This window comes from Dermacentor albipictus, chromosome 7 (assembly GCF_038994185.2).
Source record: "Dermacentor albipictus isolate Rhodes 1998 colony chromosome 7, USDA_Dalb.pri_finalv2, whole genome shotgun sequence".
Lineage (NCBI taxonomy): Eukaryota > Metazoa > Arthropoda > Arachnida > Ixodida > Ixodidae > Dermacentor > Dermacentor albipictus.
This window is the reverse complement of record NC_091827.1, coordinates 99659576-99681896: the sequence shown is the minus strand read 5'-3', so window position 1 is coordinate 99681896 and position 22321 is coordinate 99659576. Positions and strand designations below refer to the sequence as shown.

Here is a 22321-nt window from a genome sequence, read left to right as displayed (position 1 = left end):
GTTATAGAGACTTCGACGCGTACGGCGACTGTGATGTGCCGTCGCGACGATTCAATCTTTTTTTTTTGTCTCCTATATTCTTGGACGTTTCAATATTATGTCTCAAGTTGCGTCGCATCGAATGTTTATCGATCTTCTCAGCGTGGGGTTTCAATCTGCTTCTTTTTCGTAAACCAGTGCATTATTTCATAAGACAAACATGACCATATGCCATGCCTTTTTTTAATGCGCTTCTTACCGCTGCCTTTCCATTCCAGTAGAACTTGTTATAGAGTCTAGGATGCATCACCATGATACATTCCTTGTCATGCCGTCATGACCATGCCGTCCTCGTCACACCAACGTCATCATTCCAGCTTAGTTATCTGGTCGTCATGAGGCCATCGTCGTTATACGCTCGTCGCCATCTAATTGCCCTCATGTCAGCGCCGTGACACTGTCGTCGTTATACCAACTTCACATTTCAAAGAATAGTCATCTCATTGTCGTCACGCTGTTATCGTTATACCGCCTTTGTCATTAAATCGACATCATTCCGTCTTTGTGATTCCATAGTCATTAGTGCGTCGGCGTCACACAGTCATTGTCATGCCACCATGCTTAAGTGTTACTGTGGCAAGCGTGCCATATAGCATCATGGGAGGATACGTGATTATGCCACGCATAACCAAAGCAACGAGTCTCAGAATGTCAACTACGGATGTTAAACATACTTGACTTCAGGAATACTCGCCTTACTCGAATACTAATGGCATTACTATCGACATTCATTGCGAGATGAGTTCTGCCTTATTATTGTTCTTTTTTTTAGTCTGCCGTCATTCCGCATCTGTGAGGAAATACATTTAAGGATCAAAGTTTAGACAAGTACGAGTGCATCTTTTATTTTCGGACATTTCTTCTCGAGGCCCCTCCTCCTCTCGGGCAATGTCACTTAAACGCTCGCTCAGCCGTTAAAGAATTTCTAATCATTTCAAGGAATTTTTTGGTTAAAATTTCTCCCCAACATGTTATTAGAGCAAGCCTTATCAAAATGTTTGCCTCTTCCCCAACTTCTTGTGCGCTGGCTCCTGCTCTCTTGCCGATTATACAACTTGGGCCACTGAATATGTGTCATCGGTTATGTGCCAGAACAGGTAACTTGGGCCACCAGGTACGTCGGACTGTGCATGTGACACTATAGGCACGTTAGCATACTTGGCCACTCCCCGAGAATGGATATATGCCACTGTGTACGTGCCGGAACAGACACGCCGAACAAGGGACAAGTGAAGAAGTGGGCATCAAAAACAGCAGTTTGTACAGAAAGAAGTGAAGTGAACAAAACTGAAACCATAATGTGCATTGAGCGAGGAGCCTTGAGCTACATAGAAAGGAAGAAAGAAAGGAAGTAAACATTCGCTGATCTCGACTCAAAGAAATTTCAGTGAGCATCCAAACCAGCTTCACTTATCCCCGATTTCCACATGCGCATAGAATGCGAAGATTTTCTTTTTCGTTCCTTTATTTTTCCGTAAATATTTACGTTGTTTTCTAAGCAGTGGCAAACGTCTTCTTCTAAAGCCATCCGACTCGCGGTCCATTCCCCATAGCACAGCGATAATAGGCTCGCGCGGCGCGAGCTAAGCAGAAGAAGAAGAAGCGTCCTTTCGGATCGCCTCGTCCGATCGCTCCTCCCGTCTCGCAAGAAAGCGTTCTGAAGAAACCAGCGCGGAAGGCGGCCACCGACAGCATCTGAACGCACGAGTGGACGACGTGCCTCGGAGCAAAACAACTGGTCGTACCGACGGTGGCTGCCGGACTTTTGGTCGGGAGGAGGCGCCTGACCCACTCGTCCAACAAGGTAAGGGCTGCTGTTCAAGATGCCAAGCTCGGAAAATTTTCCCGCTGTGCTATAGTACAGCTGCAATACCATGGCGGCAACATTGTGTTCTAAACAAAATGTTATTTCGCCGGCGAGTCCGGAGGCGAGGGCTCACAGGCGAATAAAGGAACGAAGCTTTACCGAGCGGCCCATTCAATTCTGACGCTGTTACGGTGGGTAACGCAACGCAGTTTTACACATGGTTGTCTACAAGGGGCGCTACACGATCGAAACATATGGAAACTGAAACTGACATTGATAAAATCCACACAACATTGAGGCAGCGGGTCCGATTCCAGTACTGTCCGCACAAGGCAGTTTGACGCACCCTGCGCAATGCAGTTAATCACCATACGATCGCCAGACATGTTAAACTGCGAAATGGCATTATGTAGAGCTTTTGATTGTTCTGTTGATTGCAATCCCTCCTTTTAGATTTCTCGCCGCGATTTGGAGCCTCATATATCTCCTTTTGGAAGCAGACCACGAAACTAGAAATTAGGGAAAGTGCAGCATCACAGAAATATGCAAAGTCGCAAACCGGTTTTAAAATAGACGATAACTTTTGCAGAAGCGCCGCGACGTACTCTACCGAGGACAAAGCAACCACAATAGAAAGCGGTATTTGCTGTAATGAGGCACGTAGAGAAGGGCGCAGAGTAGGTATTATAAAAACTGCGCAAAAACCAGTAAACAATACTGTCGATGTAGGTGAAGCCACTCGTTGTTGGACTGTCTGGCCGCCTGTCGCGGCCGTTGAGATTCCAGTATTTTCCCTAAAACAGCTTCATGTGCTGCATCCCTCTCGATCCATCGACGGGCCACTCCATACGAGGCCATCTTTCTTATGTTACCCTAGCAGACAAGCCGAAGCGCCTATGTAACACACGCCACTGGGGTGCTTTCCTTCTGACGCGAGCAAGCAGGAAGAGAAAGAAAAACCTGTAGGGAGCATTGCGTGCTGCACCTGAAGCCAGGAGAGAGGGCCCAACGCCTAATCGTATCGCGATGGCCTTTAGTTACTTCCAGTGCCGCACTCTGTGCACTCTCTTTCGAAAGCACAATGGATGCGGCCACAAGGCGCATCCTTTTACCATACAACTACAATTACCAACTTTTACCATACAGCGCTTGTCGTATCAATTTTTCTGCTTGCCTTCTGGTGTTCGCGCTGTTTTTGCTCGGTGCAACTCGGAACCCCCGGGTTTGTTTACCGTGCCCCAGTATGTGAGCGTTTGTGGCACGCTGTCCTGAATTGAACCCGCGACCTCGTTCTGCGGAGCAGAACGCTGCAGCCGATGAGTCACTCGTTGCGTGTAAAAAATAAAAGCAAGAAAAAAATTCGTCATAGAACGTCTCTCTTGACCCACAACAGCAACTGAAAGGTGATAATAAACAGCCTTCTTCGACTCCTACCTATTGCTTCCGCCGTGTAGTCTGGGCACTGACGAAAAAGTATTTACCGCTAAGTAGGTCGTGAATTAACTGGAAGGGAAATGATCGACGGAACTCAGTCTCGCTGGGTAAGACTTGTATCAAAATCATTTCACGCTAACCATGTCCGGACAAAAATAAATATATACACCGTGCTCGGGAATGCGTTCGCCTCACAAGCGAATTTGGTCGCAGTTCAATGAAACGACCTGGTCACGGCCCAAAGAGGGGCGCCGCTGGCTGACCAGCAGACTTGAATCTAATCTTGGGTTTCATTTCGTGACAGAGTTAACATGGGATTATCGTCATTTCTAAGCGCGCTGTTTCAGCGAACTGGAAGTGGAGTAATTGAAGTACGTCAGGCCATTGGAACACTTTCATCGCAACCGTAAAGCTTGGCAAATTATTTTTTCTCTACGCACAAGAACCTATAAATATGGGCGATATCCCTCAACATAAAAGTTCACATGCTTCTACATTGCCCGCAACTTCGAAAAGGTTTTCGGAAAACGGCAGTGCTCATGAGGCGTGCGGGGCTAGTATATATTTCGCCAGGACAATAACCTAAATGATTGCCTCTGTGATCGGTGACATGCCAAAAGCTGAAAAAGAGCCAGTGTTATTTTTTCTGTTTCCTGCGTCACAGAAGTAAGGGGAAAAGATCGGGTTCAGCGGTGAGAACAAGTCGAAGTCGTTTAGAGCAGTCATGGACGAAAGGAAAACAGAGGAGATCGCAGGCCTATTGTAACTGCAGTACCATTCTGCCCAGTAATCACACTATACCAACTAAAGCAAACCGCTACCCTTTCAAGAGATGGAGTCGGTCTCGTAAATGGCATAGGAGATTTTAGAATATAGTTATAGAAATACCTTTAGTACGAGAGAGAGTAGAAATGCTCGACTGCAGTACAGGTAGTTATATCTGATTAGCTCAAGCGGACCAGGTGACTGTCACCGCTCCGTCCCAACGGAGATGCCATGAGAGATAACCAGTGATCACCTAATTCCTCGACTTGCGACGCCCGCCCAGCGCCAGGAGACTCGGCTGTCGCCTCAGACCGGCGATGAACGTGCCCGAGGGCACCCCGATGGACACGAGCGTGTCGGCCGTGGAGCAAGCCCGCTGCCTCCCGCCTGGCAGGCTGCGCCAGGAGTACCTGGACCTCCTTGAGCTGCTCGGCCACGGCCGCTTCCAGCTCAGGGTCCTCTTCTGCGCCCACCTGTCCCTCGTCATGGTGAGCGCGAGAGATCCTATTGCAAGCTAATTTATGACCGAAAAACGCTTTTGAATCAGTCATATCCAGCGATTACAAAGACGATGATGATGTCGGTCTAACTGATAAGTTAGAGGAACGTAATAATCTTAACAACTCGAATACGAGTGAGACGTTGGGGTAAAACGAAGAGAAGCAGTACACAAGCAATCAGGCGTTTTAGCCTAAACAAAATAAAACATGAAAACAGCTTTTCATTCCATATCTGAGGCACAGCGGTGCAGGATAAAAATATTGCGAGTCATTTGGATCATACTGGAGAGTGAAGTCTGGTGTGAATTTTTATAGTTTGGTTAAATTGCATACGCTTCAATATCCGACCTCCCAAAACAAAATTCTGAACTCCTAAAAAAATTTCACTTTCGTATACAAGAAAAAAATAAATAAATAACGAGAACAACCCTAGATGCTGCTTTCGTGATGTTGGTGACTTGAGACCTTATCTTAGCAAGAAGATGTAAGTTTGTTAATTTTGGAAAGGTTTACAGATCTCGGCGATATTTATTTAGTGCATTTCTCCGGCATTCTGGTCATGTGCGTCAAGGGGTTTGACGGAAATTTCGTGACTTCTAATAGGCCACCACCCTTGCCATTTCTTACGTCAGCACGGTGGTAGGAGCGCTGGAGCACATATCGGGAAAATCTGTCTGAAAGAAGGACTAATGTGCTTTTACAACCATAAGCACCTGTTGCTGTGCTTACCTGCTGGCGTAAAAGTCCCGGCAGTGATGCAGTGTCAGTTATTTGCACCACCTTAATTATTTGCCTTACCATTAGGATCAGTTCACTGCTACAACGTTTCATGTAATCCTTGTAGCTGGATATGTTTTCTAAAGACTTGCTACTAGCGCTCTTGCTTTAAGTCATCTTTATATTTTTTCCTACATCTTAAATAAAATTTTTGGCTTTTGTCTTTTATCAAAAGAATAGTTCTCTTACGTTCATTTCGTTTTTTTTTTAGCTCTGCGCTCCAGGTGGTTTCAAGTCACGAATTGCCTTAGCGTATCACCGAGATACACCGTTATTGACAGGAAAGCAATAATCAGATGAACATAAAACAGATGACAATAAAGCCCCGAAGAGCGCAAAATGTTTGCACTTTTAACTTTTGTTTTATTAGCTTTTTAACATTTGCAGGGACAATAATTTGCAATGATAACTGACTTCCCTGGTCGTGTTTATGCCAGTAAGTACCGTCCCGGGAATTCCAAAATCGTTTCCGAGAAATTTCCAACAACGAAAATCCAACTATGCGGCGAGAATTGGGACTTACGACCTGGCAGTCGACGGTTATATTTCTCGCAGCAACTCCAACGGTTCTACAACAGTGGAGAATTCTGAAGAGCGTGATCGCGCCAGAAGCGGCCATGGTTGGCTAATGCCCGCTCAACATGAGTGCCGGCTCCCGCGCCTTTCAAGTTGCGGAGGACCGTAGTCTTGAACACGTATAATGACAACAGTTGAGCATCTCTCACTCGTCTTCAGTAGTCTTCTTCTAGCGCTCGGCTTCTTGTAATAATTACTGGATGGCGCTGACGTCGTCTTAACTTTTGTAGCATAGTGAGCGCCCTGCGATAGCCCTCGATAAAGCTTTCGACTATGTTAATTACGATATTTTTCTTTCAAAGTGCTGAATACTAATCTAGGCGTCATCATTAGTGAGGAGATGATATTGGTGCATCCTAACTGCACCCACTCGCTTTCAGCATTTTTTTTCTTTTAAATAAACGTTTTGATATATATATATATATATATATATATATATATATATATATATATATATATATATATATATATATATATATATATATATATATATATAACTGCACCACGTTATGATTAGTCAATCAGGCACTGAGTGCTCCACCATTAAAGTAAAACATTTCGCGCAGCAGGGATGTCCTCTCAACCCGCTATTGTCAGTGTATATATATATATATATATATATATATATATATATATATATATATATATATATATATATATATATATATATATATATATATATATATATATATATATTGACACATGCCATGACATATGAGCACATGCACGCATAGTGTTTGGAAGAAGAGAAGAACGTTCTCTTTGTCAGGTTCCGGTAAAGACGTGGACGCCTGGCTCTGTCTGCTAACGCACACACACACACACGCATGCCTATATATATATATATATATATATATATATATATATATATATATATATATATATATATATATATATATCATAAGAAGCCAACAAACACTGACACCAAGGACAACATTAAAGGGGATGGGAAAACAGCGCCGCGGTAGCTCAATTGGTAGAGCATCGCACGCGAAAAGCGAAGGCTATGGGGTTCGGTTCCCACCTGTAGCTAGTTCTCTTTTGATCCACTTTAATTTCCGTTATTTATCGTTTCATTACTTCACTTATTAAGCACAAGTAATTTCCCCTATGTTGTCCTTGGTGTTAGTGTTTGTTGGCTTCTTATGATATGACTAATAAACATCGGGCCCCTCGGTTAACCCCCTTTCCTCTCATTGATATATATATATATATATATATATATATATATATATATATATATATATATATATATATATATATATATATATATATATATATATATATATATGGTTGAGGAAATCACGCTGGCCTCGGTAGTAAAATGAGGAGAAAGAGTGCGACGTACGTTGAATAAGCACAGTATATTTGACCGAAGTATCGGCTGGTGGACCCGCCTTTGTCAAAGGCTGGTCCGTCAGCCGGAACGTCAGTCATGTATACTGTGCCATACTGTGCCTATTCAACGTACGTCGTACTCTTTTTCTTCATTGTATATATATATATATATATATATATATATATATATATATATATATATATATATATATATATATATGTCGGAACACCGTCAAGGGGCATTACTGAATATCAGTCCATTTATGGCTTTCGTATAAAAGTGACTGAAGTTAAGCTTTTGCCATATGCAGACGATATTTCCGTATGTTACATTGAAAAACAGAGCATCCAAAGAACGATCAGTATTGTGTAAAGCTTCGCGATGTCATAAGTATGTAAACAACAGAAGTGGCGGGGGCTCTGGCATGGCGATAGGCCATCGAACTCGGGCGCTTTCGCCATCATAAAGTGGGTTAGAACTTCTGCCGAATTTCTTCGCTGTCCCGTTCGAGGCTACCAAAAAAACTACTAATATGGGTAAGATGAAACAGCAACAATTAAAGCTAAATCGAATTGATAAAGGGTGGAACATCACTCTATATTTGCCAGGCTACCGAGCGTAACCTACTCGTTGTGTCGACGATCTGGTACGCAAGGCCATTGCTGCGCTGCCCCCTCGTTAGCGCGCAAAAGACGAATGGATCGCACAAATCTATTTTGACGTGCGTGGGTATCGAGTATGGGTTTGTCTCACCTGTCCTTGTAACAGGTGGTAAATCAGTTTGTTCCTTCCGTGGTGTAACGTACACTTTTTGGAAACTAGTTTCCATGTGAGGCTCAAGTGTGCATTACACCAGTGTGCAGCAGACACCAATAGCGCGACGGGCACGACTCGCAGTTGCCTAAAATAAGTAGTGGCAAGCGTATGATTTTTGGGCTGCAAATTGTTCGACCGAATATTTGTTTTGTGCTACTAAAAAGCAGAGTCGAGGTGTACGTCATGCAATATATCTTGTCCCTATGTATAGAGACATGGGCAGTGCAGGCCAGGGCAAGGACGTGCTAAAACTATTGAAATGAATGCAAATTAGTCAGGGAGCGGAGTTCGTTTTCTTGAAACATTGTCGCTGGTACATTTTTTAAAAGAACCTGGTTTCTTTACACCTTGAGAAACGGTCCTCTTTTTAAACTGGTGACTATATTCACCCTGTTTTTCTTGACTTGTAGGAGGGGGTATATTTTTGTGACGTGTTACTGGGAACGCTAAACAAGGGCATTCGCTAAATTCATGTAGCATAATATGTCAGCGGCAACAGACATCGTATGACTTGACAGCTGTAGGACTTCACAATGTTAACTTGTCTGCACTGCCTCTCGCCACACCCTCATCAAAGAATTTCACTGTAAACCGGGCACGCGACCTACCCGGCTGTTTCTATGCGAATGCATGCTATGATCCACAGACTGACAACGCTCGAAGAATATTAAACGAGAATGCAAGTCCGCCGGAATTCATGGTTCATACTGTATATCCATTTGTTATATTCAGTGCATATTGATTTGCTATGTATGTTGTGTTTTTTTTTTCTCTGTGTTTTTGCTTGATTTGCGCTCGTCGGCGACCAGAAATATCAAAAAATTATCGGGCCCTAATGGTTAGAGAATTGGGCTGCTGTACTGGGCGACTAAGGTTTGATTTCGACATTGGACACCTGAATGTTGTTGTTGTTGTTGTTGTTGTTGTTGTTGTTGTTGTTGTTGTTGTTGTTGTTGTTGTTCACGGCGTCTGAAACGAGGCAACACAAATACCTGCCTACAGCAAAGTGCCTCGAATGAGCCAAAAAATACTTCTCATTAAAACAATGACACGATACGCGTGAACCTGTCCGAACCTTATTACTACAATTTGCCGTGACAAAGGAGACGGTAACTGAAGAAAGGTACACGGAAACAGCTGCAACCTCAAAGATACAATCACGCCCATTCAGACATTTTTTCTGCCCGGAGAAGGGGCAATCGCTCAAGTCTTCGGGGCACTCTGGTGTCGTCAGGAGAATGGCTGTAATAGATTATGTGGGAGCCAAAATTTTCTGTTATTATTTTTTAATGGCACAGGCCCACACAACAGTAATGTTGTCTTCTTCTGATCTTTTTTCATTTCTATGGACTATGTGCCCGTATTATGCTCTCACACCTACAAGCATGGCTGGCAATCACTTTGGTAGACTATATTACGCAGGCAGGTAGTGTGGTTTCTTGTGAAATTGCATCTGCAGAGCACATTTTCATTAGAAATGTGTCAAGCAGACGTTCTCGTTTGATCTTGCCTGAAAATGGACAGTGCTGTAGATGCCAAAAGATAAAAGAAGTAGAACAACCAGCACAGAGTACCCTATGGGGAGAGTAAAGATAACAATGTAGGAGGCCAAGCAAGGGTCGATCACGTGTCCACAGACGTACGACTGGACAGAATGAGTTCCCCGTTGGGCGCGGCGCCTGGGAAGATGACACACTGATAGCGACCGACTCGAACTGACAAGGACGTCGTTTATCCAGGTCATCAAGACAAATGCGTGCACGGAGAATTGAGTTGCTCTCCTGAACACCGTCAAATTCTGCCATATTTGCGTTTTCAGACATAGAGGCCCTAGCAGCCCTATGGGCCAGTCGGTGCTGACAAGGTGGTGGAATATGACAATGTGATGTCAAGACGTCATGTTTATTTTGCTTCATCAAAAGGAAGGAACAGGAGCATAAAATCTGCTGCATACGACACTTTGACGTGGTGGATTTTTGGCAGCAGTGAACACATGAGCACTACCTACTACAACACCAAACTTTCGGATCAGCACACAGCAAGAGAAGGGAAACGCCCATATGCGTAGTAGGAACGGGTGCTAGATCCACTAAAATTTCAATAATCAGACAGCGAAGATACGAAAATGAAACAAAGTCAAAAGCCAAATAAAATGGGCGGGAGATGAATGTAGTAGCTTCTCTGAGGAGAACTGTAAGTGGAAAGCGTCAGCATGTTTACAGCTACAATTCCCGTAGAACATTGAAGAAAATAATTTCGGGATCTATTACATAGTTTTGACAGAGTGCATATAGAAGTTCGGGCAACCTAAACTGAAGAATTTGTATAGTGCAATTTGTGTGGCAAGTACAAACATACGAATGCTCAGTATGGTGTGTTCTATATTTTGGTGCTTTCTCTGTGCACTTCGCGATCTCAATGAAGGTGTGATTTTTGTTACTGAATCCTGACTTGCAAAAGCGGGAGATTCCAAAACTGTACAGTGACTTAACAGGGACAATATGAAACTATTGCTACAACGGGTCTTTGCGGGAGCAGTAAGGAACATTGCAAATTAGTCGAATAAAGCACACAAAAAATGCTCATTTTTATTTTCTGCAGTAATGGTTGCCCATACAAGGCACTGCTGGCACGGGTAGCGCTGACAGTGTTGGGCCCATATTTGTGCCGGGGTTAGCCGTGCCATGGCCATGCTGCGGCCAGCCTGGGTGTGCTGCCTGGGCGCGTGACCGGCTTGCCACACTTACACACACACACTTTTAATGCGTGAGCATTCTTATCCGACTCACCCAGGAAATATCCGTCAATTTGTGCGTCTGCAATGCGTATCGCAATGCGCTCCATTCAAAACCAAAGAATATTATCTAACAGAGAAATTCGAAAGGAAGAACGTTGGCAGTGGTGTGTTTCTAAGCTGCAACTCCACGCTCAGAAGCGTTGTGTCATACCCATCGGGCTAAACTCTCACGCTCGCAGAAGGTGAATACATCTAAACCACATGAATTTGTTGTATAGGCGGTACAAAAACTATGTCAAAGGAGAACAGATTCTATAAAGGTTATCTTGACAGATTTGCTCATGGTGGAATAAAATGCATCTCTACGACAACATGTAGACCCAACTTGGATCATTGTAGACATTAGAAAAAGTCCAATTTTGCGAAAATTTTTTGCCAAACATGCCACATTCCCTATGCGTTTCGATGCACCATCCGTTGGGGCTTTTCTTCACCGACCGAAATGCAAACAACCTGTGAGAGCTCATGCGCTTCGCATTGTAGAAAATAGACGGATAACCAGTAAATTAGTTCACAAGTATGATCAGGAGTGATGAGGAATTATATAGGTCTCATCACACTTGATAATGGTTCGACGCGGATGGATAAGGTGTGAAAGAGCGATAAGGGCCTATAATCTTCGGAGCAATTATGATAAGGTTGGTAGGACAGATAAGGATTTATAAGGATCCGATCTATTGCGATAAGGTTGATAACGACCGACGGGGGTTTATGAACGTCGCACTGAATCCGATAATATTGATAAGGACCGAAGGGTTTGATAAGGGCTTATACTGATCGGATCAAGCTTCACCTAAGATCAATAATGACACCCGGCTGCATGGATATGAGCAAGTGGCGCAATGCTTACCCATACTTAGACAACTCAAGTGGAGTTTATGCGTAATTTCTTGCCACTTTGAGACTCCTAATGCCAACGCATTAAAAGAAAAACACCGGGTTGATTGGAGCGGCCAGGAACTTGCATGTCGGCCTCGCCTGCCGGGTCTGCCACATGGCCGTGACCTGACCGCTACCAGCGCAGACACTGGCTGCGGCGGACCGGCCGACGCGGCAGCCATGCGACCCTGCGCCAGCATAGAGTTAGTACAGCAAATCTAGGGGAAAAGCTCGGCGAAAAAAGTTGCAACCGCAAAGGCGCCGCCCTGTAGCTACGATTCACTTTTTAACGCGTTAACCGCTCCGTGTCGCGGAAGATCTCGCGCCGGCGTCGGACGTCGTTTCGGCAAAAAGATTTTCGAACGGCCCATACTCAGGCCTACCTTGCTGGTGAAACAGCGCACTGACACGGACACAGTGAAGACACACAGGGAAATATGACACTTGCTGCTATGTTTCCTGCGTGTCTTCACTGTGTCCGTGTCAGTGCGCTGCTTCACCAGCAAGGTATGATGTTTACTCACCATCTAGCCCAACGTTCCACTTTACCATACTCAGGCCGTCCATGTGGCGCAAGGGAGCTACTGAAGTAATGGGATGTCACAAGCAAAAATACAACCTACAGACATGATAGCGTCGGATTGTAATTTGGCTATACGAGAAAACCTCATTATGTTCCGCGAAAACTAAAAAAAAAATTTCCACCGTTTCTGCCCATTCACAGACCGGCTACGGCGTCTGCCATTTGCGCGCGCCGGCGCGTGGGTAACTCGGGCGCCACGGAGCGTCGCGCCCGGTTGCTTGTAATACCTCCAGCCAGTGCTCGCCTCCGCCATATCGCGGCCCACGCAAGAGGCCGCGTTTCTACCCCAAAGCCCGCCTTCATGCACAGCGCTGGCGGCCAGCTTTTCCCAGTAACCCCCCCCCCCCCCTTTACGGTCACATACGCTCCAGTTGCCGGGAAGAGTGAAAAGCAGTCAGGGATCTTTGAACGATATCGGGCGTTGCGCTCTTAAAGGTGAAGCTTAAACGTCCTACATCTTTTTGCTACTATACATACTCAAAATATTATGCAAAAAGTCATTACACGTAGCACGTGCCTGTAGGCCACATTTAAAGTTCAATGCGCATATTTTTAGAAAGATCAGATGACTAATCACAAAATATGGATGAGAAATTTATGGTTCGTTCAGGTGCCTTTGCATACAGCTGAACTAAAAAAGAACATTAAATAACGGGCTTTTACGTGCCACAACCACGATCTGACTGCTGAACTAGATGGCGCCGCCATACTGATGGAGGCTCGAGATCGCGCTGATTTGTGCGTCTTGTCTGAATCGCATCTCATCGTCTGCGCCAGCGCGCCTGCACAGAGCGGCAACATGACGGCACCCTTGCGGATACCGATGTCAATGCATGGGCGCTACGGGGAGCTTTTTCTCTATTTTTATATTTCTCTATTTTTCTCATCCATCCAACCAGTCTCATCCATCCACCACATCCAACGAGTTGGTCGCGCCTGCGGATTCCGATGCGACGCCGCACGCTGTCGGAACTTGTTGGAAGTCTGTCGGGTGCGGCTGTTGGTGTGAATGGTGGTACGACGGATCGCACGTATGACTCGCATCACGTGTCTCGCACTTCAGAAATGGTTTAAGAGTGGTGCCACTCATAACACATAACGCAGCACAGTGCCACACATAACGGCGTGACAATGCCTTCTGAACGCATTCTTGGATAGCAAAGAAGGTTGATTATTCATAAATTTTCTACAAAACAAAGAAAATTAGAGTCTTTAACGAGTGCTCGGCAATGCTAGACAGATTGAGTGGTTTTATTTACTGTCCCATTAAGGCGACTTCATCGGAAGCTGCACACGTCTAGAGCGAGCACAAAGCTGCTGCATGTTTTTACACATTTCTTGGTCCGTCTCCGCCAGTTGCTGTTCCACAACTGGTCTGCGCACGTGCTGACGCAACCCGTGGACCACTGGTGCAAGCCGCCCGCGCTGTTCGCCCACCTGACGCGCGACCAGTGGCTCAACGTAAGCGTACCAATTGTGGAGGACTCGCACGGCAACCGGCACCACAGCCAGTGCGCCATGTACGATCTCAGCACCATCGTGTTCAACGGTTCCCGCTTGGAGGTGCCCTGCGACGCGTGGGACTACGACCTGCCGCCCGACACCAACACGATGGTGTCCAAGTGAGTACGCTCTCCCAAGCTCACTCTCCCTCTCACTTGCACATCAGAGGAGTTCATACACTGCACTAAAGCCTTGATTCGGCTGAATTAGTTTATGCTTGGTTGAAGCGCCGGGCGACTGGCACAAACACTAGCGAACACAGGACGAGCGCCGAGACCAGCTTTAAAGTAAAACTTCCCTTGCGAACCCTACACGAATTCGCCTGGCCAAGACTGCTGGGTGCAGCTGCTGTCCTGTTCAATAGCTCATACATAATAAAAATATGAAAGTACAAGGCCGACGGTGGGTTCAAACCTTGGTCCGCCGCCAGCGCAGCAGCCCAGTGCTCTAACCGTTAGGCCACAATTGTTCGTGCAATTTCATCGTACCAACGGCAACGAGCTCCTTTAGGTGACTACCACGTGTGTCAGATTGCGTGGCACGGGTTCGCGAGAGCAAATGGTCCTACATCTATCTAAATGTATGAAAGAATGGATGGTCTGAATCGAACTCACTAATGATAAACGCGAAAAAAAGTAATGCTGTATTATTTAGGCCTCGAAACAAGATTGCTTATACTCCACAGTGCTGCCTAAAGATGGGTTCGTCGTCCATTCAAATAGTTCCCGTGGTCAAAAGTATGGATGTTTTCTTTAACGAAAATTTATCCTGAAACGGAGCACGTTGAAATGGTCAGGGGCAAGTTGTCAAAGGTTGTTGGTATCGTGTCCCGACTGCGATATTTCCTACCGAAGCATGTTAAGCAAATGCTGCACAATGCACTGTTTTCTTCAGTCGTCTGGGGTACCACGTCATTTACTAATATAAAATGACTGCACATGCTTCGGAAAAGAATTGTTCAAAATATTGTTGATCTCTCGAGATTTGAACATACCGCACCGATCTTTGCGTCACTTGGCATCACCCCCTTTCCCCAACTGTATGAAAATATACTATTAAGGCTGTAAACAAGTATAATACAGAATAATACATTTATGTTATACCTGGAAATTTTGGAATGCAAGGAACTTAAGCATGCTACCCGCACTGGCTTCACGTGGTTTGTGCCTAAAACGCGAATGAATTATGGTCGCCAAATGCTTTGCTACATTCGTCCACAGACGTTAAATAACGCGCTGTGAATTGATGTAAACTTAAGTACCGCTTAAATTGTTGTCATGGTGCTTTAGGCTTGTTTTTGTTTTGCCTGTAATGTTAAAATGCTGTTTCATTTGTGCTAATGTTACTATTGTGAAAGCTGTACACATGCCATATGATACACTCTGATACTGTTTCCATGTCATTGTAGGGTGCGTCGACCGCTGTAAAGCTTTTCATCTGGCTTTTTGTCGACGCACCCAACATCCTCATGATGTTGAATAAAGAACTGAATTGAATTGAATTGAAAAATGCGTGTGCACCAGCTGCCTTTGCGCCAAAGACGCAGAAATGAAATGGGCAAATTTATGGCGTTTGATCAACCCCTTCCCGACAGCTTCGCTTCACATGTATTCGAACATGTTCGTCAGATCTGCATCAACTTTTACTGCACTCCCGTTGTGTCGTTTGATGCGCAGAATACTGGTGTATCACACAACAAGAAAATGGTGAAAGGGGATCTAGCCGTGACACATTACCTAAACACACAAAAAACATGCTCACGACAAGCATGGTTCGAAAAAGAAATATATTTTATATATGAAGCAGGACTAAAAACTAACCGGTGGAGTTTGACAACACAGTTTCTCGTAATGCTTCTTGTATCGAAAAAAAAATTCTTATCGTATATATCGAATTTCAGTTTCAGCACAGTCACTTTGCACCCTTAAAGAAGTGAGAGGTCGAAAATGCAGTACTCGCGCTATGAACTGTCGGCGTTTCCTAAAGCCCCTAAACTTCGTAAAGTAGCGAGATCCTCCTCCGCCTTCAACCCTCCCCGTTTCTCCTCTCTTTCACGTTCCCTCCTCGACTGTGGCACCGCCTACGCAGCTCGAGCGTAGCTACGGCGCCGACATGCGCTCCTCGCCACTCCGTAGACGCTTGTCGAGCAAAAATGGTGCTGATGCACGGCGCGTGGGCCCACGTGATGCGATTAGGCCAATAGCGACGCGGCGTCGGCCTAGGCAAGAGCGCGCAAGGAGGAGGCGGCATTCTTCAAAGCGTGGCAGTATTTTACGAAGTTTAAGAGGTTTTAGCCGGATGGATGGATGGACGGACGGATGGATGGATGGGTGGATGGGTGGATGGATGGATGGATGGATGGATGGATGGATGGATGGATGGATGGATGGATGGATGGATGGATGGATGGATGGATGGATGGATGGATGGATGGATGGATGGATGCATGGATGGATGGATGGATGTTATGAGCGTCCCCTGGGTTGCGCCACCAAGCTCTTGCTATTATACTGGCTAATGTCCTACCTAGGTTAAACAATAAAAAAACACTATGAAATACCACACCCAAATTTTCGTTCTTCCACCAATCCTCCAATCACCTCTTACTAATGTCTATTACAGACATGTTTGCTTTACCACTTCTCCCGCTGAACCCAAGGGCTTCAAAGAGGCCAGTGGTGCCTAAATCGACCACTGGGTAGACGTCTTCACATTCTAATAAAACATGCTCCGTCGTTTCCCTAGCTTTACCGCAGCAAGCACATGCTTCTTGTTCCTTCTTATATCTCGCTTTATAGGTGCGTGTTCTAAGGCATCCCGATCTCTCCTCTAAAAGTAATGAGCTTCCCTTTGAGTTATCACGGCCTCTCCCGCATTGTACTCGCGACGCGCCTCTGCAGGTGGGACCTGGTGTGCGAGCGCGCGTCGTACGTGCCGATGGCGCACGCGTACTACACGGTGGGCGGCGTGCTGGGCGCCCCGCTGCTGGGGCAGCTGGCCGACCGCGCCGGCCGCCGGCCCGTGGTGTTCGGCGGGCTGCTGCTCTCCATGCTGTCGGTGTTCGTGGCGACGGCCGCCGACTCGTTCACCCCGTTCGTGGCCGCCCACGCGATCGTCGCCCTGTCCGCGACCGCCGTCCACGTGCTCACCTCCGTCCTGCTCTTCGAGGTGCGCGCTTGCCTGATCGCGCGAACACGCGACTCGACTTCCCTCGCGCGTCCGTGGTGGCGGCCATGCAGGTCGTTGGTGGCGATGCATGTCGTTGCACCGCTGAGCTCGATATTGCAGCTTCGATCCCGGCCGTAACCACCACATGTAGATAGGGCTGAAACTCAAAAATAAAAAAATGCTCGTGTACTTTCACTTAAAGAACACCACGTGGCCAAAAATTAATCCGGCATTTCACCCCACCCCCCCCCACCTTCATACTACGTGCCTCGTAGTCACATTGTGGTGTGGGGCACATTAAATTGCAGAAGTTAATTTATCGTAACTTCCTTTCTGAAAAATGAATGAGGTGGCATGTAGCGCTGAGCAGCTTGACCACCCAAAATACCAGCCCCGTCACTGGCAGGAAGGTGCTGCGAATGCATCAACTTCTATGAATCAGACAAATGCAAGATAATGCACGATAGTGAGTGTTCTTAATACTTTCTCATCCTAATCTTTTGAGTGAGAAGAAAATTTTATATACGTGCGCCTGAATGAACCAGATTGTCAAAGTAACAGATTTTAATTGCAATCACTTCAAAATTTGTTTTATTCCATTGATCAAACACTCCCCCAGGAAAGTAATTCAGCAATTACTACAATATAACCGATTATTCTTACGTTACATATACTTTTATTTATTACTTTTGTTACCAACATTAACCTTTATTACCATTGCACAAATGTCATAAAGAAAACAATTAAGTCGGCCTTGTTCTTTCAGTAAATCATCTGGAGCTCTCACAAGTAGTCTATATTCACTAACTATTGCTTTCCGAAACTTTTGTCGGTCATCTTCTCTGGTTTTCCTGTAAAGACATAAGCAGCAACACCTAAAACCCAGTCGCTGACCATGGTGAAGGGAATAAGGACGCTGCTGTAACACACTAACACATTGCGCTCAAGTCTGTGGTTACTCAATGTCCCGACTGTCCCGTCTGGGTCTCCGATGAAGCGCAGCGGTTCATTATTGCTCGAGCTCAGCCAATTGAGCCTGAAATACTTAAATCGTCCATAGATCATTCCCAGGCATCATGATCGGAAGCGGCCGTCGTTGCCAAGCCACAGAAGCATCGTTTCAGTTTGTCAGTAAACATATGGACGGCATATGCTGCGCTCGTGTTTGTTTTCTCTCGTATCCCGTCCTCGCACAGTTCACCCAGAAGTTAACATGGGGGGGCCTCCACTCGGTGCCTTTCAGTGGTTTACCCATTGACCGAACAAATTGTAACGGACGCCAGCAAACGTTAAACTTCCTTTATAAGGTGGCCAGGCCTGTAATTTAATTAAAAATAAAGCTTCACTTTGTCACAGTTTTTGACGAAGAGCCGGCCTATCGTGATCGAAGAGACGATGAGGACAACGACGTTATAACCTGCCACGGGCGGAATATCGTTCTAGGCGGTGACTAAGTGACTTGGTATCATTACGTGCGCACGCTTAGGCGTAATGCGAAAACATGGGACCACTCCCCATCTGTGGCAAGTTGTTTTTTGATCCACTTTCAATTTTATTTATTTATCATTTATTGAATTCAACTAGTAAGCACGAGTTATTTCACCTGGGTTCTCCGTGGTGTCTCTGTGTGTTGGCTTCTTATGACGTGATTAATATAAATTGCAGTCCTCGTTTAACCCCTGACCTTCTCGTTCACACAAACAGACATATATATATATATATATATATATATATATATATATATATATATATATATATATATATATATATATATATATATATATATAAAGCTTGTGGAAAGGAGTATCTAAAGGAAGCCTTAGAATCTTCAGTCTATATATATCCAATGATTATTGTCTAAACATCTATAAACATTTTTGTGCGCCAATATGTCGCTCTGTCGCGTAGGCTGCTGAGCACCAAATCGCGGGATCGAATCCCGGCCACGGCGGCCGCATTTTGATGAAGGGCGAAATGTAAAAACGCCTGTGTATTTAGATTGAGGTGCCCATTAAAGAACCCCAGGTGGTACAAATTTAAGGAGGCCCCCACTATGGCGCGCCTCATAAACAGATCGTTCTTTTGGCACGTAAAGCCCCACATTTTTTATGCGAAGCATATTACGAGGGCTCAACCCAGCTCCTCAGGCGCGGCGGTGACCATGAAATCACGTGACACCGTGACGTCACGACAGAGGAGAAGTGGCTTTGGCTCAACTCTTGCAAGACGGGCTGGGTGGGAATCGAACCAGGGTCTCCGGAGTGTGGGACGGAGACGCTACCACTGAGCCACGAGTATAACGCTTCAAAGCGGTACAAAAGCGCCTCTAGTGAATGCGGTGTTGCCTTAGAAACGCGCTGTTTCTAAGGCGTGCGTCTCTTGCTCAGGCGCACATTTCGTTGCCGCGCCGAACGCTGCTTTGCTCGACGCTCACCGCGTCCAATGCGGGGCGCGTAGTCGCTGCCCTGTAGCCCATTGTCTTACACCCCTTGGCGGGTCGACGGGAACGCTGTCGCGTTCCACTCTTGAAGGCGAAGAAGTAATGCATGAGTTGTTTCTTCGTCTAGCCGAACCAAATATAGCCAAGCAACAGCAGTTCACCAGGCTAAACAGTGGTTCAACAACTAAAATAAAGGCTAGTATGCTTCGCATCCTGGGCTTAACCTTACCTAAGCCACAGCCATTTTTTTTTCTCGCTTACAAAAGCTCTGTTCTCGCCACGAACGACGGAACTAGTTATTACCAGACGTTTCAGTCCAGCTCAACCTGATATTTTTCTCTATAGGCTCTCTTTGTGTTTGAGAAAACGAGCTACAGACTGCACGCTCTCTCTGCGGGCCCGTGCGCGCGCAGAGCTCGTCCTCGGCCTACCGGACGCTCTACATCGCGGCCGCGGAGACGGGCGCCCCGCTGATGCACGCCGCCTCGCTGTGCCCGTGGCTGCAGGGCATGGACCTGCGCTTGGCGCGGATCACGCTCGTCCTGAGCATGATCCTGCTGTCGCTCGCCTTCCACGCGGTGGCCGAGTCCCCCCGCTGGCTGCTCGCCGTGGGCCGCTACGACGCCCTGACCGCGGTGCTGGCACGGCTCGCCCAGGCTAACGGCGTCCAGCTCGGCGACGTCTGGCGCCTGGTACACTACGCCGAGGTCGTCAAGCCCCTGCAGGTTAGCCGCCCTCTAAAGCAACTCCAGTCTCTTCTTTCTTTAGATATACTGCGAGTTACTACCGGCTTTAAAGAAAAAGGCGCTAGAGAGGAATAACCTAGTTGCATATCTCAGCAGTAGATCAGAGTAAAAACTGTGATACTGTTCTGCCTTAGCTTCCGTCCAGTCTCCATTAATCTTCGTTTTAATTTGCGATTGGGTTTACTCCAGCGTTCTACGATCTCTGAATTCTCACAACAGGTGGCATGACGATCCCATCTTTCAGTTATGTTCAAGTTCTAAGCACATCTGCGTCATGATCGGGCTTTCGCATTGCGATACGACCAGTGACGTGCCATAGGGTCGGTATCAGTTTTTTCTTTTGCTACAACTCTGTAAGGCAGTTTCCTGATGGCTGGTTTTCGCTGTGCTAAAGCTAATTCAAGGCAGCTTATTCTTCACAGCCCCGTCTGAAACTATTTTCTCATTAGCTTGCTGATAGTGGTTTTTCGTTACGCTATAGAGCTTCCTAATGAGAAGCGCCCGTGCCATCGCACTTTACTGTTACGCCGTAACTATTTAAGGCAAGCCGCCTTGGCGATCGCGCTTTCCCCCTCGACGATACCCTACCTCCCACGTGACAGGCGGGCAGGCCATTTCGGCTCTCCGACGTGCTGCTGCTTCCGGAGCTGCGCTCCCGCACGGTGGCGCTGTCGGTGGTGTGGTTCTGGTGCTCCTTCACCGTCAACTCGATTGCCCTGGTGCGACCTAGATCGACGACGGGCATGCTGAACCTGGCGCTCGCGCTCCTGATGCTGGTGCCCGTGTACGCCACGGGCTACCCGCTGGTCACCAGGTGGCCCCGCTGCACGAGCCTCCACGTGGCTCTGATGGTGGCGTCCGTGGTTGCGGCCACAGCGGGAGCCGCCGCCTACTACGAGAACACGCTCATCGTCGAAGTGAGACCGCCTCTCTCTGTCTGTCTGTCTCTCTCTCTCTCTCTCTCTCCGTTAGCGTCGGAATGGAGATTCGCGGTGCAATGATACCGACCCTCGATTAAAGCACATAAAGGTGTAGTGCGAATTGCATTTTCACAGACCGAATCGAATACGAATCGAAGAGCGCCAAAAGAGAATAGATTCCATATCGAATATTTTTCGAATAGTTTGCTAACATTGCACAGCCTTATACCCTATATTATTGAGCAATGTTAACGTCCTCATATTGACAACAATGGGAGGCTTCTGTCGTTACAAAGCACCACATAAAGCACACATTATCAAAAGCTCAAAAGGAATAATTAGGCAGATTGTTCACAAACTCGGGTTCCTTAGGAGAATACGTGGTCATGAATTATCATATGGTACCGAACAATACCCACGGCGCCTAATCTCTTGTCTAAGGAAGATTTTGGTGTGGGTGATCGTGTTTAGCCGAAAACGTATGGCTGACTGAGCCATGCAGCGTACATATATCCACTGGGGATGCAAAGAAAAATACCGCATTTTTCGCTTCAGCTTCCCGTTCCATCGTGAACACCATATTCAAATATCGACTATTGATTCAAGGACCCAATGGAATAATGAGGATTCGTTCCGAGGACGAAATCAATTACGACAATATTTGTTTTTTCACTATTCTAGAATTGCCACACCCCTAATAAAGCTGGCAACCGCATGATTGTTGGGTTGCCAAGGCATTTTATCGGCTTTCTGAAATGTGTTGCCAGTAGCGCTTGCCCCGTGCGTCAATGTCTTCTCTCGTCCCATATTGAAACTGCGTTTACCAGTACTCATTCATCAGCGTGAACAAACTAGCCCAGCAAAAAAAATGTATTATCGCCTTCGGTAACAATGTAAGCATTTGTGTAGGCGTTTCCTTTTTGTGAGTTCTGTCCAATTGAAGTGGGGGACAAGGAAGAAACCATGAACACTGGCCTGCGAGTAGAACCCCTACTTACTGACTGTGACTAAATTTCACTTCACAGTGTTGGTTTGTTGAAGGCCGTACCATATCAGAAGGGACCGTCGACGAGCTGCGGAAGGAATCGATTATTCTCGCTCTTAATGCTTCCGATCAATAACAAACTTGTTCAGGCACTTTAAGCCAAACGTTCACTATCGCTTGTGAACAAACGCAATTTGAATAGCGCTATTTATTTCTGCACCCTATATCAAATGTAATTGACTTGCAG

The 22321-nt window shown here is 46.2% G+C and overlaps 1 protein-coding gene across 2 annotated transcripts in view; it reads left to right on the top strand.

The window, feature by feature from the left end:
* The first annotated feature begins 1640 nt into the window (after positions 1-1640).
* Positions 1641-22321, top strand: part of LOC135916832 (solute carrier family 22 member 7-like) — a 31877-nt gene continuing 11196 nt past the window's right edge. The window contains exons 1-6 of one of the 2 annotated variants that reach the window (XM_065450265.1): positions 1641-1843; positions 4329-4533; positions 13669-13934; positions 16716-16983; positions 19837-20148; positions 20900-21086. In XM_065450265.1, the coding sequence (XP_065306337.1) occupies positions 4363-4533; positions 13669-13934; positions 16716-16983; positions 19837-20148; positions 20900-21086 (1204 nt within the window). In that variant the 5' untranslated portion in view covers positions 1641-1843; positions 4329-4362. Of the gene's footprint in view, positions 1844-4328; positions 4534-13668; positions 13935-16715; positions 16984-19836; positions 20149-20771; positions 21087-22321 lie in introns of both variants that reach the window. The other variant, XM_065450264.1, reaches the window with a different exon arrangement.